Source organism: Talpa occidentalis, unplaced genomic scaffold, assembly GCF_014898055.3.
Source record: "Talpa occidentalis isolate TD23 unplaced genomic scaffold, MPIMG_talOcc4v2.1 talOcc4.4, whole genome shotgun sequence".
NCBI lineage: Eukaryota > Metazoa > Chordata > Mammalia > Eulipotyphla > Talpidae > Talpa > Talpa occidentalis.
Window position 1 is genome coordinate 11,994,915 of NW_023604295.1, and position 18,377 is coordinate 12,013,291.

The following is an 18,377-nucleotide window of genomic DNA, read 5'->3' on the forward strand; positions in this document are numbered from 1 at the left end:
AACTAAAAATCTGCTCAATTTTATTAAAAAAAAGATATATGTGAGAGAGAGAAACTATTAAACAATGAAACTTTGCATTCAAAGGATAAGAAGACTAATATGGAAGGGATATGGGCTGAAACATCTATGAAAATAATTTTCTGTAAATTTTTTACTTAGAAGGTCTATGAACTTAAAAACAGAATTAAATCAATGAAGATAAAAGAAAAAAAAACACAAAAAACAGTAGTAACAGCCCAAAGAAACTAAAACCAAAAGCAAATGGAAATAGATGAGCCCAATTGAGGGGGTTAACTAATTTGAATAAATTATAAACACAATAATCAACTGTATATCTTTATTCTTGTGTCAGATAGAGTGGAAGATGAAATGAAAACAACCTGAACTCTTTTTAGTGGTTTTTTTTTTTTTTTTTGGTTTGTTTGGATTTTTGTATTATTATCTTGGTAATGGTATAGGCAAAGTATTTCTGGAAATTTATATATAGGAGTGAACAAGTTAATTAACATAAAAGGAGAGTTACTGATATGGAACTGGGAAAATTAAATAAGTCTTATGGTAGATGATTAGAATTGGAGATAATGGTATAGACTCATGATTTCTAAGATAGGGATCTGTGAGTGTGCTTGTGTGTGTGTGTGTGTGTGCACACAGATATATACACAAGTGTGTGAGTGTACAAATATGCATATATTTCCTATCTCTTTCCCCAGAAGGGCCAAGAAACAAAGTGCTTCCAGGAACAACAAACACGTCTAGTTACAAGATCTGATAACATTATTATTACTATTAAGACCCTCTACTCCTCAGAGAGGTGACTGATTCCAGGGCAGGGACAGAATAGACTTACTGTGGACCTGGAGCAATTTTTATTTCAGAAAATCAAGAAGGTCCCAAGACAATTGTGGGAATATGTTACAAGAACACAGGAGTTAGCTTGAAGGGACTCTAATGGCAAAATATGGAAAAATTTGAGGCAATTGAATAATACACTCTTGAACTGAAAAAGCAGGAATTCATACATTTCTATTGATAATACATTAATCAATGAGGGAGAAAAGCCTTCTTGATTCAAATAATGAGTGCCAATTGATGAACCCAGAGACAAAGTTAAAGTTCAAAGGATCATCATTTTGCTAGCATCACAGTAAAAATTATTTCAAGCAAAAAAAAAATCACTGATACATGTTAAAGTTAAGAGTTGGCAAGCAAAAAAAAATCACTGATACATGTTAAAGTTAAGAGTTGGCAAGGGCATTTGCTGAAAAGCAGGATAGTTGCATGCCTTAATGTATCCCCAAAGATCCCAGGAAAACAAAAATCAGCAACTATAAAATGGAAATTTCCAACAAATTAACACACACTTTAAAGTATTTAAGGGGGAAGAGCTATACTGTGTTCAACTTTATCTGGAATGGTTCCAAAAAACAGTCAAGTATACACACATAGAGAAAAAGAACAAATGACATAGTTTGGGTAAAATGTTAGCAATAGGTGAAGGTGGGCACAGGATACATGGGTGTTTTTGTAATACTCTTGCAAATCTGCTGGGGTTTTTTGTTTTTGCTTTTGTTTTTTTTAAAGATTTATTTATTTATTTATTTATTTATGCAAGCACTGGGTACAGTCAGAGGTGCGGGAGGGTGAGAGAATTCACCAGAGCCAGAGCAGAGAGCAGAGCAAGCAGACCGACGAAGTACACTGCTGAGGGGAGCAGCGGGCGGCAGGAGAGGTCTGCGCGCCATGTGGGACCCTCGCCCGGCAGCCAGGGATCAAACCGGTGCTACAGAGGCTGCGGGCAGCTTTGCAACCCAATGCTCAACCACTGTGCCACTGGGGAGGCCCGCAAATCTGCTGTTTGACATTATCTGCCAACTTAAAAAAAGTGAGTACTGGGCCTCCCCAGTGGCGCAGTGGTTGAGCGCTGGGCTGCGAAGATGCCCGCAGCCTCTGCAGCACTGGTTCGATCCCACATGGTGCCCTCTGCTCCCCTCAGCAGTGTATTTCGTCAGTGTGCCTGTTCTGTTCCCCTCTCTGGCTCTGGTGAATTCTCTTACCCTCCCGCGCTTCTGACGGTACCCCGTGCTTCTATAAATAAATAAATAAATCTTAAAAAAAAAAGTGAGTACACAAATGCCATTGCTTCATCATCCTCTAAGCAAATGCAAGTGCCACAAATAATAGGACAAGGCAGAAAATATCTAAACAGTAATGTTTCCATCTTGTCCTTTGTCTTTCTCTAAATGAGGGACAGATGTGGGGCATTTTCCATAAAGCTAAAGAAATGATGAAGCATCTGATTAAAACAGTTACATAAAATAGGTTCCATCACATACTTAGTAATGCTAGTAGTATATTTCCTCAAAAATGTGAAATTCTTACACTGCAATCTTTAAAAGTCACACATTCAATGCTACACAAGATGGATTACAAGAACAAAATTACTTCCCTATAGACAGACTTTTTCAACTAAATTAATATTTCAAAGCACAAAGTTAGTACATGAATCTTCCAAGTTTCCTTTGAAAAGCTAAAATAGCCATATTGAGCAGAGTTAAAAACCCACAAACTCAAATTCCACTTTCAGTTATGAGATGCTCATCAGAAATCTTTGTGAGACATGAAAATGAGGACTTCTAAAGGGCAATTTGAAGGGTTGTTTATAGTCAAACTATCGTAAGAAGGTGAAGATGAAAAACAGCGGCATACTAAAATGTCCATAATATGGAGAAGCAGAAATCTTTTGCAGATGATTCTGAATTTAAATTTGTTCAGGTAGGTTTCTAGTCTACATATGTGCATGCTTCTTTTTTTAAAAAGTTCTTGGAATTCACCATGTTAAATCTGAAAACTCAAATTCTGTTATAGCTCAGAATTTTAAAAAATGTCTGATATTTGCTTCTTCACTCTTTATTTTTTCTAAAACTGCTGCTCACCTGCACGTTCTTCTCACCTTAGGTCTCCTCTATGTGTCTTAGTGTTTCATATATTTACTCATAGTTTGTATTTATGTCTTTCCTTTAAGTTATGAATATGGTATTTGATCCAACAGCCTAAATAATTTTTAATCTGTGGCCATAATTCTCTTCTGTGATTCTTAAAATCTTGAATCAAGTTTTATTTTAATTTCTATAAACTCTTTTATGTCCCCTTAGTGTTGTGTTCTCAAGGTTTCTCGTTTTATACATATTTGTGCATAGATATTATACATAGGCAACATATTTATTTGTTTTTTTAATTCTTAAATTATTTCTTTAAGCTACCACTTTTCCTTGAAGGATTTGGCATCTATTGTTACCTTTGGATGACAAATGAGTTGGGTTTTCTAAGCACCTGAGTGTCTTAAAGTGGCTTTTCTTTTGCAGTGGTGGACTAGTAGGCAAGCTTACTTGGCCAATGTTTTGAATGATCTGATGGGAAGGCTCTCTGTCCTGAAAAGTCAGCTGGAAGACACATCTCCCACCAACACAACAGCTTCCTACTGGAATCAATGGCAAAAAGCCAGTCTTCCAGAGCTATTGTGACTCGATTGTTTTAGAAGACTAGAAGATAAATGTATCACTATGCAAGATATATAATACACATGACATGCATGATCTATAAGGTGTATATATTACATACATATATGCACATATCTTCTAATTTCCCTGCTTGGTTTTCTACTGGCTGTTTTCTTTTCCTTGTTGATTTTATTAAGCTCCTTATACACCAAGGAGGTCAGGCCTTTGTCTATTCTATGCCTTGCAAATACTTTTGTCAGCTGAATGCTTGACTTGTCATAGAAAGTTTTAATTCTTATGCAATCAAATTGCTCAATTTTCTTCTTTTATGGTTTCTGAGATTTTCATAATGCTTAGAAAAACCTCTTATTCCATAATGATTTAAATGTCATCTTTTCCAACTTGTATCTAGTATCTTCAGAGTTGCTGTTTAAATTTTAATGTTTAATTAATATGTAATTGATTTTTATATAAGTTATGAATTCACAGAGGCCTGCTCAGAACCACAACACTAATAACAATAGTTAATCACTATTTATTATGCCATTATATTTATTATCTGTTGAGGCTTTTCCACTAATTTTTAAGAGATTTTCATGTTTATTTTTCTACTTGAACTTTGAATCAGATTGGTTTAAAAATATTCATGATGGGCCTCTCTGGTGGCGCAGCGGTTGAGCGCTGGGTTGCGAAGCTGCCCGCTGCCTCTGCAGTGCCGGTTCGATCCCCGGCTGCTCCCCGGACACTGGGGGAGGGTCCCGCATGGCGCCCGCTGCTCCCCTCAGCAGTGTACTTCGGTCCTTCTGCCTGCTCTGCTCCCCGCTCTGGCTCTGGTGAATTCTCTCACCCTCCCGCGCTTCTGACTGTACCCAGTACTTGTATAAATCAATCAATCAATCAATCAATCAATCTTGTATAAATAAATAAATCTTTAAAAAAAAAATTCATGATGCTCTTATTACTGACTTCAGTTAAAGTTCTAGATTTATAGATTAATTTAGGGAAATTTACTATCTTTACAATGCTGAAATTTCTTAGTCAAGAGAAGTATTGTTAGTCACTTAGTCATGTCCTTTTTTGCTACATGTGTAAAGCTGAGAACTTCCTGATTTTTATGTCTGTGAAGGAAAATGATGGGGTGTTTTTTTTTTTCTGTAGTTAAGAATCTTATATATATATATATATATATATTTTTTTTTTTTTGATTAGGGTCAAAATAAGGGGTGTGCAATTGTATGGGGACTATAACCAAAATGAAAATGCATACATTGTCACAAATGAAAAATGATGTAAGAATTATATTTTTAAAAATATAAAGAATCATAGGTCCAATTTGAAAAAAAAATCTTATATATCCTTTTTGATTTTCCATGTATACAAGATATCAATTGCAAGCAAAAATTCTGCTTCAATTTTTGCGATTTCCCCTCTTTTGTCTAATTACATAGGCCAGTGATTGCAGAACAGTCTCAAATAAAAGTGACCACAGCAACAGCGTGCATTCTCGCTTAGTAGTTCCCACCCTGACTTTACTGGAAATGCTCCACATGTTAAACAAACTTTTATCAACTTTCATCAGCGACACCACGCACTGCTTCGGTGCTTCCCAGTCTCCTGCTTTCCTCGCTGACTTCCATTATCCAGCACCTTCAAAGCTGAAAATTCCCTCCATTCGTGTATTTAAAGATAAAAAAAACAAACTTTTCATTCATGGCTTTTCATTCAAAAGGCAAAACTGGAGCGCAGGGCGGGGCCGGGAGCTCGCCTAGCGCCTCAGCCACAGCCACAGCCAGCGCCCGAGGTGAGGAAAAGTTGCCGCCGGGGAGGACCAGCCCCCGGAGTCCCTCCAGAGAAGGGGGAGCCGCAGCGTGGGGAGGAGTCGGGGCCACCCCCGCCCCCTGTCCTGCGTCGGTGCCACCCGCGGAGATGAAATGTGAGCCCGGGTGGCCCGGGACGCCCCCGAAGTGCCGCGGGGAGACAAAGCGACCTCGCCCCCCGCGCGCCCGGCGCCGGCCGGCCCGCGCCCCCTCCGGCGATCCCACCCAGCGCCCGGGGCGGGTCCCCGCCCGACCCCTCTCGGGCGCGCCTTCTGTCCCTCTCGCCGCCCCGGTCCCCTCCATCCTCCCGGGCTCCGCGCCTTCCCTGAGCTCCCAGCCTCTCTCCAGTCCGTCTGTCCGTCCGTCCTGGCGCGCAACCGCTGGGCACCGGCTTGGATGGACACGCGGAGGCTGCCCGGGTGTCCAGGGGTCTTGCTTCCGAAGTTGGTCCTGCTCTTTGTCTGCGCAGGTCAGTGAGCCGGACGGCGCGCAGGGCTGGGGCTGGGGCTGGGGCTGGGGCTGGGGCTGGGGCTGCGCCCGGGGCGCGCGGGGCCAGGCTGCGTCCCCGCGCGGTGGGACAGAAGCCGGGGCTGCCGCCTCGGCGGACCCGCACGCGGGGTTGTTTTGTTCTGTTCCCCTCCTTTAACTTTTCCTCTTTTCCATCCCTCTTCTCATCTCTTCGCTCTGGTTTTTATTCTTTAGGAGAAGATTCTCAAGTGGGCATTGGATGCATCCAGATGCATTCATTGGAACCACACATTCTAGAATCTGATCTGCTTCTTGGTTTCCTTAAGTGCTTCTTTTTTTTTTTAATTATTATTTTTTTATTTATACAGTAGCTGGGGTACAGGCCAGAGGCACAGGAGGGTGAGGGGATTTGCTAGAGACAGAGCAGGGAGCAGAACAGGCAAATGTACCCAAAGCACTGCTGAGGGGAGCAGCGGGCGAGACAGGAGAGGTCTGCACAGGAGAGGTCTGCTGCGCCATGTGGGAATCTCCCTGGCCTGCCTGGAATGGAACCCGTGCTGCAGAGGCTGAGGGAATTTTCAGCTTTGAAGGTGCTGGATAATGGAAGTCAGCGAGGAAAGCAGGAGACTGGGAAGCACCGAAGCAGTGCGTGGTGTCGCTGATGAAAGTTGATAAAAGTTTGTTTAACATGTGGAGCATTTCCAGTAAAGTCAGGGTGGGAACTACTAAGCGAGAATGCACGCTGTTGCTGTGGTCACTTTTATTTGAGACTGTTCTGCAATCACTGGCCTATGTAATTAGACAAAAGAGGGGAAATCGCAAAAATTGAAGCAGAATTTTTGCTTGCAATTGATATCTTGTATACATGGAAAATCAAAAAGGATATATAAGATTTCTTTTTTTCAAATTGGACCTATGATTATTTATTTATTTATTTATTTACTTGTTTGTTTGTTTGTTTGTTTGTTTATACATACAAGCACTGGGTATAGTCAGAAGCGCGGGAAGGTGAGAGAATTCACCACTGCGCCACCGAGAAGGCCCTCCTTAAGTGCTTTTTGACACATGACTTCTATCCCACTTTCTAGTCATTCTTAGTGTGAATTGCCAATAATTGAGAAGTAAAGCAGTTGTCTTGTTTTGTCACTGATGTGGAATCGAACATAGTCTTTCATTGGTGAGTGGTTTTGCATGTTTGTATTCACAAAACCAGCAGAGGCAAAGTTTTTTATAAAATGTTATCACTGTCTCTTACTATGCCAACCGGACACCATACTCAATTTATGTAAAGTCCTGTGACTTACCTTTTTAGAAAGATACTGCCACTGAAATGCAGAAATACTTCAACATTGTTACCTGAACATCACAATATTTGAATTTCTTATTTAGCCTTGGCCAAAATGAGTCAAAATAACTGTTTATTAAAATGTAAGTTAGTGGCTATAAGTTATTTAAAAAGATGCTTTATTGTAGGGAAATGTTGACTTTCAAAATACAGAAATTCATGAAGGTAGGAAAAGTCCTTCCTATTTAATGAGAATCCACATTCTAATTTGTTTACAATACTTACCTTGTATAAGGTTTTCAGAATTTGAGGGACTCACTTCATCAGTTACATTCATATTATCAGTAGTTTTACATTAAAATCTCCTTATCAGTTCATTTGAAGCAATGGTAATTCCTTCCACCTCCTCTGTTTATCAAAAGAAGACAAAAATCAGAACTTAGAACACGGCAGATTAAACTTTAATATCCTCATGTATCCTTATTGAACCAGACTATTGAATAACCTTTTCTTGTACCTTTCTCTGTTTCTTCCCCTGAGTCAAACTGAAAGCTTCGTTTCCTCCAGTTGCCCTAGTGCCAGGCACATAACCCCAGATGCAGGAAATCCAGGAAATCAGCAAAGCTGGCCAGTAACAAAGTTGACTGGAAATCTCTCTGTCCATTTATTCCTTCTCTCTTGTGCAACCTTTCCTGGTAGGTTACAGAGCAAAATTGCAGGCCAGTTCTTGGTTGACTTAATGTCTTGGATAAGAAAGGTTGAGCTAATGCGTTCTTTAATGTTCATCTCTGAATTCTTCACTTCAGAGACCTTTTCATGCCTTCTGTTTCCACTCAACTACAGAATAGGAGGGAGGCCTGTTCTGAGTCTTAGCTGGGTGGTAAAATATGTGCCCACTGCTCTAATGGATCAAACAGTTTGTCATGAGAGGCTTTGGTGTATACTGGAGAAGTCTTTACTGGGGACTTAGGGCTGAAGGTGATGTCTATTTTGTTCAGGATCCTATTTTTAGAGACTAGCCAAAATGCCTGACCTATAAGAGGAACTCAGTAAATATTTGCTCAGAAAAATTGAGTTGGGAGGACGTTTAGAAACTAGACATTTGAAGGGTAGGGAAGCCTTGCATTTGAGGAGCTAGAATAGGATATAGTATGAAGAAAGGCAAAAATCATGAGCTGTCTATAAGTGAAAATAGATAATTCAGTTTGCTTGGATCTGAGAAATATGGCTGGATTTGAGAATCGGCATTAGTTGGGAGAACATGGAAGAAATAAAACTAGTTCGGTGAATTCTCTCACCCTCCCACGCTTCTGACTGTACCCAGTGCTTGTATAAATAAATAAAACTTTAAAAAAAAAAAAGAAATAAAACTAGTTCGAATGTTCTGGTAAATGAATTAGCTTCTTTGGGATAAAGCCCACGTAGATGCACTGTCCATAATCAGAATTATTTTTCCCAAAGTAAATGCATTAAGCTTACGTTCCATTTGTTAAGGAAATAAGGGTAAGTTTTCTATACCTAAAGCATTGTGTTATGCTGTGGAGTCACATTTGGAAAGAGACGCAATGAAATGTTTATATTATTTATCGACTCCCACTGCAGGCCACAAAGACAGGATTTGGCCAAGGTTTTGCTTTCCGGGCTTCAGTTAGTGACTTCTATCTACTCCCTTTCCTTCCTCTCTTATCCTTAGCTGAGGCAGAGCTAGTGCTTGGAGCCAGACTTTGCTTTTCCTGCACTACACATTCCTTTCAGGTGGGGTGGGGGTTTTCTTGTGGATCATACCTTAAATTAACATCATTGACAAAAGCTTGACTAATTTTCAAGGTTACTAGCTTGAATATTACAAGTTATATGATTTATCTTGAGGGCTATTGAAATGGCCTGTTCTTTTTATCAATGATAATACTATCTCCTGACTTTTCCAAACCCATCTTCATAGAAGTATTCACAAATAAATTGGAGAAAACTAATATATCAGTTGACTTTGAGGTTTGGTTGAAACTCCGATTTGGAAATGTGATTGAAAATGTATTTTTTGGTACTATTAAATCCGCACTTTTAACTAATTATATTAAAGAAAAAATCAAAATCAACAAGCCACTATAAACTAGGGACACTCTACGGGGAGAGAGAAGGGAGGAGGGATTAGGGTCAAAATAAGGGGGGTGCAATTGTATGGGGAATATAACCAAAATGCAAATGCATACATTGTGCAAAAATGAAAAATGATGTAAGAATTATATAAAATAAAATATATTAAACATAAAAAATATGCACTTTTATTCATTTAATTCTGGGAAGTAGACAGTGCTGGGAAATGCCATAAAGATTATGAACAATAGGTCACATGATCTAGATGTTTGCTACAGGTGTAATCCAGCTTCTTGGCGACAAGATTTTGGGTTTGGTTTCCTGTAGCATCGGCACAAAATGTTTTGATAACAAGTCCATATAATACCAGTAATTGGAGTAGAATAGTAGTAAATGAATCTTGGATATTTATGGGATAAGATGTCACTCTCCTGGTCATCTTTCAAATGGCTTTCCATGAAGCTACTCATGCATCGGTTGTCCTGCTCCAACAGAATAGGTGGGAACATTAGGCTCCTTGCAATTATCTCAAAGCCTTTTAAGAGCATACAGCAAACCATCCCTGCTAAAATACTGAGAAAAAGGACCAGTTTAAATATATCAGTTAATTAAATAGCTCTAAAATGAGAGCTAGAGAAGTTCCCTGGGGAAAATGTAAAATAAATAGCCTTAAAAAGTGTCATGTATTCTGCATTAAAAAAAAAAGAAATGGGCTGTCAATAAACCATTACATGGTGCTGCTGTATTCAAAATGTGTAAGTGGATTTAGGTAGAGGTACTGAATCTTACAAAGGTAATTTTCCCTCTCATTTCTTCTTACCCCTTCCTGGAGGAAAACACTGAGGTTTGTCAATATGAGCAAGAAATAAAATTGGAGGAAAGTAAGAACCTCTTCACATGTTCCATATCGATGGAGACAGATGAATGTTACTACGTTTTGATCACATTCACTGTAAAGAATCATTTTGGGAGGGAGATGATTTAAAAACACAATCTAAATTTTCCTTTCTAGACATATCAATTGCATGGCATGAAGACATAAGCAGCTTGCACTTTTATGACTCTGACAGGAAAGCAAATTCTTACATAATTTAGAAAAAAGTTGATATTATCTTCAGAGATTGAGTTGAAAATGACTTATTTGGTGATTTTTGATTATATAACTTGAATTATCAAACTACACTTAATGTTTTTCTAATCACATACCAAAAGTCATATGTACATTATAATTTATATCTATCACTGACTATATACATCAAGGTTAAATCATGACCTTGTTAAAAATTATTTAGGTAGAGGGGCTCCCTGGTGGCCTAGGGGTTCAGTCTCAAATTATCATACCACTATGGCCTGAGTGCCATCCACGGCCAGGGAGCTGACCCACATGGCACAGCAGACCTCTCCTGTTTCACCTGCTGCTCCCCCTCAGCAGTGTATTTCAGTAGATCTGCATGTTCTGCTCCCCACTCTGCCTCTGGTGAATCCTCTCACACCCTGCACTTCTGGCCTACACCCAAGCTCTTCTATGCAAAAAATACAAAATATATTATTTAGGTGGAATTAGGAGTTTTTAAAAGTTATACCAATTTTTTTAGTCAACATTTTTGGTATAATTTTCCTTGCTAAAGCCACGTGGAAAGAGGACAGCGATTTTGTTTTGTCAAATTTCAATACTTCTTTTTTAATCAGAAATTACCTTTCCCTCCCCACCTAGTGTTGTTTCCCAGCTTACTGGTTCTTAAATCTGATGTTAAATAAACTTTTAATTAATTAATTCTTTTTGGGGACTTCTTCCTACTACTAACTCAAACCTCTAATCCAAGTGGATTGACATGCTGTGTAGACTCATTTGTTACCATATGTACACAAACTAGTCATGAAGGCAAAAAAATCATAGAGAAAGCAAGCATGGAAAATAGATATTATTTTAAAATTATCTCTGTTTGATATTATCTGTGTCAGTAACACTTTCCATCAAATGAAGTCTAAAGAATTTATCATTTAAAAATTATTAGAAGAACCCCATTGACAAATTAAGAATGAATGCTTGGGTCATCGTTCATTATCTCATTCAACCAACTCTGACTACCAATTATGGTGCATGATGTAGGATATTCCAAGAATGTTCTTTACCTTTTTTTGTTTTTTAAGATTTATTTATTTGTGCATACAAGAGCTGGGGTGCAGGCCAGAGAAGCGGGGTTGGGGGGTGGGAGGAGTCAACAGAGACAGAGTAGGGAGCAGAACATGCAGATCTACTGAAATACACTGCTGAGGGGGCAGCGGGCAAGACAGGAGAGGTCTGCTGTGCCATGTGGGTAGCTCCCTGGATGGGGATCCAACTCACACTGCAGTGGCTGTGGACAGCCTCATATTACTGCATCTTAACCCCTGTGCCACCAGGGAGACCCCCGCCTTTTCTACTTTATGTCTAACTAGGAAGAAGGATCAACGTATGCTTACAAATATGTTAGAATTCTGAATATGTCAAATGAAAAATCTGAATGTACTAAACAGTGGTCATTGACCAAGCTAGACGTGAAATAGAATAATTTGAACTATAACTGCATTTATATCATTCTTTTGCAGTTGATTGCCTTGCTCAGTGTGGCAAAGACTGTAGATCGTACTGCTGTGATGGAACCACACCCTACTGTTGCTCCTACTATGCCTATATAGGGAATATCCTCTCGTGAGTATTGGTTAAATTTGATAATATTGATCTTCTTTCCCACGTTCAGTTATGTTTTCAAAAAGTGCTAAGTTATAGGTATATGGGCAAGACATTTAAGATTGGCTGTTCCCACAAAATCTTTGGTGGAGATACTTAGTATACATCACTATCTAGGGTGTTATATTATTTGACAAAATAGGCCAATTACTATACAATATACATTGCCTTTATTAGAAGGGAGTTAAAAATGTTTTATATATTGTGCAAATTAAGTAACAAAAGAACATTTCTTTTAACTCCCTTCTAATAAAGGCAATGTATGTTGTATATATAAATATTATGACCTTATGCATATTCTTGATGTTTTTTAATGTCCTAAATTCTGGTTTTGTATGCTTTGTTGAAGAATTTGTAAGTTAGCATTTGTCATTTAATTATGGCCAGTTTATTTTGCCCTCTATGTTTTTATCTAACTCATCTGGGAGATGCCTAAAGAGGCATGAATAAAAAACAGTTGAAATGTAAAATGTCAATTTTCTACATAACGCATATAAAGCAACTTTAGGAAATAAGAAAGGTTAGGCATCAACACTGTAAAGTGACAGCTAACTGCAAAAACAGTGAAATGGACAAATAGAATGTGTTCAGCATTTTTCCATAAGAAAGCAGGAATTTGTCTTAGAGATGTTTCTGGGCAAATGGAAATGAAGGAGCAGGTACTGCCCTCAGACCTGTACCTTTGAAAAGTTGCAATTCAATTCCTTTGCACACACCTTCAAGTTGAAGTATAAGAGGCAGAGGATTGCAAATGTTAAGATTTCCCTAGTCAGTCACGCATGGTGTTCTGATTTCCCTAGTTAGTCACACATGACGGGAGGAGTAGAGCCTCTGTCTTCCTTTGGTTTTGTTTTTCAGGTGGATGACATGGGAGTGGTTCTGTGGTGGCTGCCTCTGTCCTATGCAGGCTTGGTGGAACAGGAAAAGATTAGGGTTAAGTAGCCCAGGCCTGGCTATTTTAGGCATGTGTCCATTGAGATGGTTTATAACTCATCCTCCTTTTCCCGAAACTAGAAAACCTGGTACCACATAGGCTTTCTTGAGTCAAAACTGAGATTGATATTAGAGACTGTGTCTCTCTGAATAAGACCAAAAAGAATTGTATGCAAGATACTCTTGAAAAGGACCATGTTTATGTAACAAATGTCAGACTGTAATCAAGATTGAGAAATGGAATTTAAGCATTCTTTGAAATGCACATAAATTCTAAATAAAATGTTTGCATTTTGTCTTGGAATGCTTAATGGAAAAGAGATGAAGCCCCCTTTTTACATGAAAGAGTGGCCAGAATTGTATTTATAGGAATTGATCAACTTAAAAGACCCTAAATATTAAAATATAAAGGTATGTCACTTTTGTATATCCCTTCACACTTCTAAAGTAATTTTAAATACATTTACTAAATTCAGAAATTTGGGGGGTTGTCTCCACTTGCCTGATGCTTTTGTTCCAGGCAGTTATATGAGTGAACCCAGGAGACTTAAGGATTCTGGGTTCCTAGTGATTCTGTGACTCTGATCTTCCAGCTTAGTCTTCTGGTCCATTTCTCTGTCCACTAACTACATGTTGATATGTCAATTGCAACTATTTCCTCCTCTTAGCTACTTCCACTCTGGTAAATAAATATAGAAGACATGATTACTTATTAATCAGAATACTTAAACACTTTTACATTTACAGGTGTACTTTACATGTTTTATAGATGCAATGAGATTCACATTTTAAAATACATATTCAAAGTCTTTAACTCATTTCACCACTTGGTTAAAGTAATCTAACTTAGTTGACATCTTCATCTGGGTTTTAGCACCACGTATTTGTTGTGTTTGGGGGGAAAAAAGAATTGTGCTGGGGTGGGGGTGGGGAGGGAAGCACAGCATTATATTTCAGGCATTTATAACTGACTTTTCAGTTTAAAATAGAAACCACTAAAGTAAATCCTTAGCTGAACAATTCTTCAGGAGAAAAGGGACTTTAAAATGTTTCCCCCACTGGATAAAGGAGAATACATTTTCAGGATTTCCACTTATTGTTTAAGATTTGAAAAGAGTTCTTAACTCCACCCAAAGGTTTTGTTTTTTTTTTTTTAAACTTGGGGTGGTGTTGGGGGTGGGGGTGGGAGAGGAGATTAAAAAAAATCACTCCAAGAATGCTTACAAAAGTTCTTTCATGCCTATGTTTTTAAATATTGCTATTCTGAAACTCATAAACCATGCTTCCTCTCTTCCAAGCATCCAAGCACATTCATAGTAAAATCATTTTAATCATCTTAGCAGAAAATGAAATCTTTGTGGCTATCAGTGAAGTAATAAGGAACAAAGCAATAAGCACAGTGGAATGTTATGTATCCTAAATGAATAATTTTATAAATTGGTTATAATTTGGTTTCTATTTATGCTTGTATTAAAAATAGAAAATGTCTTGGTTCAGTTTAAACTGAATGGAAAAAGTACAAAATACAATTTGGCTACATCTATACTGTTAATAAACTAGTAAGGTAAGGTACACTTGACCCTCCTATTGGGTCACCCCCCAAAATAATCAGAGTGCAAATGCTTAGCCTTAACAGTGTCCAATTGTTCTTTCTGTTTTGCAAATAAACCACTAAGACTCATCTTCAAAAGGAGGTCACAAGAGTTAGCCTTTAATTTACCTTTTAGTTGAAAAAGTCTGATTTTACTCAGGTCCTCATTTTAAGATATTATTTATTCTAAACAGGAGTTCATTTTGTCAAATAAATTCAGATTCCCCCCCCCTTTTTAAATTTCAATTAAGAATTTAAAAATCTACTTGTGCCTCATGAACAATTTTTAAAATTAAACTTAAAAATGCATTTTTACTTACTTTTGGTCATTATGGCCACAGGTACTGACATTGATCTAGAAAAATAATAGCATTGTTTTCCAGAATTTACAAATAATTTTTTTAAAGATTTATTTATTTATGCATAAAGGAGCTGGGTGTAGGGCAGAGATGAGGTGGGGTGGGGTGAGAGGATTCACCAGAGACAGAGTGGGGAGCAGAACAGCAGATCTACTGAAATACAGTGCTGAGGGGAGCAGCAGGCAAGACAGAAGGGGTCTGCTGTGCCATGTGGGTCAACTCCCTGGCGGGGGATCGAACTTTGTGTCGCCTTGGCAGTAATGAGCTAGGTCCTGGGATCCAAAGATGGACAAATAACATAACTTGACCTCTAGGATCCTGCAATAATAAAAGTAGAGCATGTAAACAAATAATTCTAATTCAATGGGGTGATCTATGTGTTATTGTGGAGGCACAGGAAGAGAGAAAACAGCTACGTGTATGTGTTCCAACAAGATGTTTAGAGGAAGCCTCGTAAACATGAAATATGAACAGAGTTTTGAAGAAAGGGTAGATATTTATATAAATGGATAGTGAAGAAAAGGGAAGTACATTCCAGACAGAGAGACTCTCTTACAAAGGCCAAGACTGAAGAAAGGAAATGATTAGTTAGGGGAAAAATCCATGTTGTTCTCCGTTGCTAGAGGGGGGAAGGTGAAACTGAATTCATGTACATAGACGTGAGTCTGTAAGACAAACGATAGATTGGGATTTATTTTATCTGCTTTTATCGGTGGATTTTACATGCTTTTATTAGTCATGCCTAACAACACTAGAACAAGATAACTGAATATTTTTCTCGAAGTAACACCGCTGGCTTACACAGAAAGTACATTTTCTCAGACAACTTTAAGACAAGGGGCAAAGGTGACACAGTGGCAAATGAAGATTATCCTTATTTATTCCACGGGAAAAAAGATTTGGAATGAAAACTTTCAAATATTCCACTATTTAAAACCATTTGTGACATAATAGGTGACCTTGGAGTTATTTCTCCTTTTCTTTTTCTTTTTTTGCTTTTTTTTTTTCTTTTTCTTTTTCTTTTTCTTCATCCCAGAAGAACTGGGATGAAGGCCAGAGGTGTGGGGTGGGGGTGAGAGGATTCAGTAGAGACAGAGTGGGGAGCAGAACAGGTGGATCTGCTGAAATACATTGCTAATGGGAGCAGCGGGCGAGACAGGAGAGGTCTGCTGTGACATATATGGGTTAGCTCCCTGGCTGGGGATGAACTCAGGCTGGGCTGTAGTGGTGATAACGTTGAGACTTAACCCCTAGGCCACCAGGAAGGCCCTATTTCTCCATTCTTGAGATTTTTGATCAGGAGGGCAACCACCTGAAGACTAGAGATGTCACTATATTTAAAAATAAGAATTAGGCTAACTCAAGAAATAAACAATTTCCCATTGAATTGATTGTCAGACATTTAATTACACAATTCCTCTCCATGGAATGATAAACATTGGTGATGAATATGGAAAGAGATAATTCAATTTTTGCAGATGCTGAAATTTAACTGGCATTCCCCAGAGAGAATCCAATCTAAAGATGTGGATCATAGAGTCTTCTTTACAATTTGGTAGAATCAAAGGGATAGAGAATGCAATTGGGTGGTTAATTACTGCTACCCAATGGAATAAACTGAAAACGACTTGACTAAAAAGAAGGTAAACTGCTGTATAAGACAACAAATGTGCAATATTGAAAAGGAAGCAGAGAATGACTCGTTTGGACATTGTGGGCCAAATGAAAAGATAGGATTTAATTCTTTACTCAGAAATAGGTTTTTGGCTTTTCAGTTCGCTTTTGTAAAATACAGATCTGTCTAAGGATTCTTGAGAGTGCTCTCTGGCCAACTCACAATCCCCATGGGGAAAAAATCAAAAAGAACTAATAATGGAGATCCTGGTAGGATACAGTTTCTTTCCTTCTCAATGAAATGTGAAAGATGTATTGCCCACAGTTTTGCAAAGACAGCTAGTAAATATCACAACTGTGATTTTAGAACCATGTTATGCATGAAAGCAAAACTGAGTTAAAAGATAAAGGTTTCCTATTTTCAGATGGCATTTCAGGTCCTGCACTCATTAAGTAGCTGAGCATTCTGAATAAAGCACGTAAGACTATGCAAATACTGACAGAAACATAATGCATTTTGAAAGGTCTTTGGTGTAGATAAAAATATTTAAATTAATTAAATTAAAATATTCTTACTGCCTCGAAATGTAAATAGTACCTCTGACAGGTCCATACTAAGCAAATCAGAGCTTGGGGGAGTCTTATTTTTGTTTTAACAGTGACACAAAGATAAGCAACTAATAGAATGTAAAATATGAATTGGATTTAAAATGCGAGAAATTATTTTTGCTACCAGAATGCCAGTGTTTCTCAGGAGGCATATATTTACATTGTATAGGTTAAGAGCAAATATAAATGTGTCATATCTTGAATTTTCTTGGTCAAATTTGTATTCTTTGTCAATTAAGCTTAATTGTCACCTTTCCCAGTATGTTATGATCTAATCCTCCCCTTTCAAGGCATCTATGAGACAGTTTAGCATCAAAAATCCTTCCGTTCACCTCCTGCATTGCTGGTGGGAGTGCAAACTGGTCCAACCTCTATGGAGAGCTGTGTGGAGATTTCTTGGTATTTACCCAAAGGACACAGAAACATTAATTCCAAAGGGCACCTGCATCCTTATGTTTATAGCAGCACTATTTACAATAGCTAAGCTATGGAAACAACCCAAATACCCAAAAATAGATGACTGGATCAAGAAGATGTGGTACATATACACCATGGAATATTACTCAGCATTCAAAAAAGATAAACACATGCAGTTTGCAGCAACATGGATGGAGCTAGAAGGGATCATGCTCAGTGAAATAAGTCAGAAAATGAAAGAAAAATACTGGATGGTCTCACTCATAGCAGGAATTTAGAAAACCTAAATAAGGGACCAGGAAAAAGACTAATTAATACAAAGTAAAAATCAAAATCAACAAGCAACTATAAACCAGAGACACACTGGGGGTGGGGGTAGGCTAGGGGAGAGGAAGGACTAGGATCAAAATAAGGGGGGTGTGCAATTGTATGGGGAATATAACCAAAATGAAAATGCATACATTGTGCAAAAATGAAAAATGATGTAAGAATTATATAAAATATTAATTAAAAAAATTAATAATAAAATAAAATAAAATCCTTCCATTCAGCATCCTACTGGCCTGTGCAGTAATGACAAGACAAATTGAAAAGAGAATAAGAATAGGAAGAGGAGAAAATAAATTGTTATTATTTATAAATGATAGGATTTCTTATACCCATAGACTATAAAAACAAATAAGAAAATCCACCAAGATGGCAAGATATAAGTTCAAAAATTGTTGTATTCCTGCAGATCATTAACACTCAATTAAAAAATGTAGTATGTGGGCATGTACACAAATCCAATTTATAATATCAAAACTCTGATCCCTAGTAAGAAATCAATAATAATCCATGCATGACATTTAGAAAGCAATATAGATATATAAACATTTCAGGGGTGAAAGAGAGCTCTGCAGAAATTAAGAGGTATACTAAGTTGTGGAAGGGAATATAAAACTGTTAGTATTGGAATA

General features: G+C 37.9%; 1 protein-coding gene across 2 annotated transcripts in view; it reads left to right on the plus strand.

The window, feature by feature from the left end:
• Positions 1-5,550: 5,550 nt before the first annotated feature.
• Positions 5,551-18,377, plus strand: part of CYYR1 (cysteine and tyrosine rich 1) — an 85,839-nt gene continuing 73,012 nt past the window's right edge. The window contains exons 1-2 of one of the 2 annotated variants that reach the window (XM_037525058.2): positions 5,551-5,786; positions 11,754-11,856. In XM_037525058.2, coding sequence (XP_037380955.1) covers positions 5,714-5,786; positions 11,754-11,856 — 176 coding nt within the window. In that variant the 5' untranslated portion in view covers positions 5,551-5,713. The remainder of the gene's footprint in view (positions 5,787-11,753; positions 11,857-18,377) is intronic. The other variant, XM_037525057.2, reaches the window with a different exon arrangement.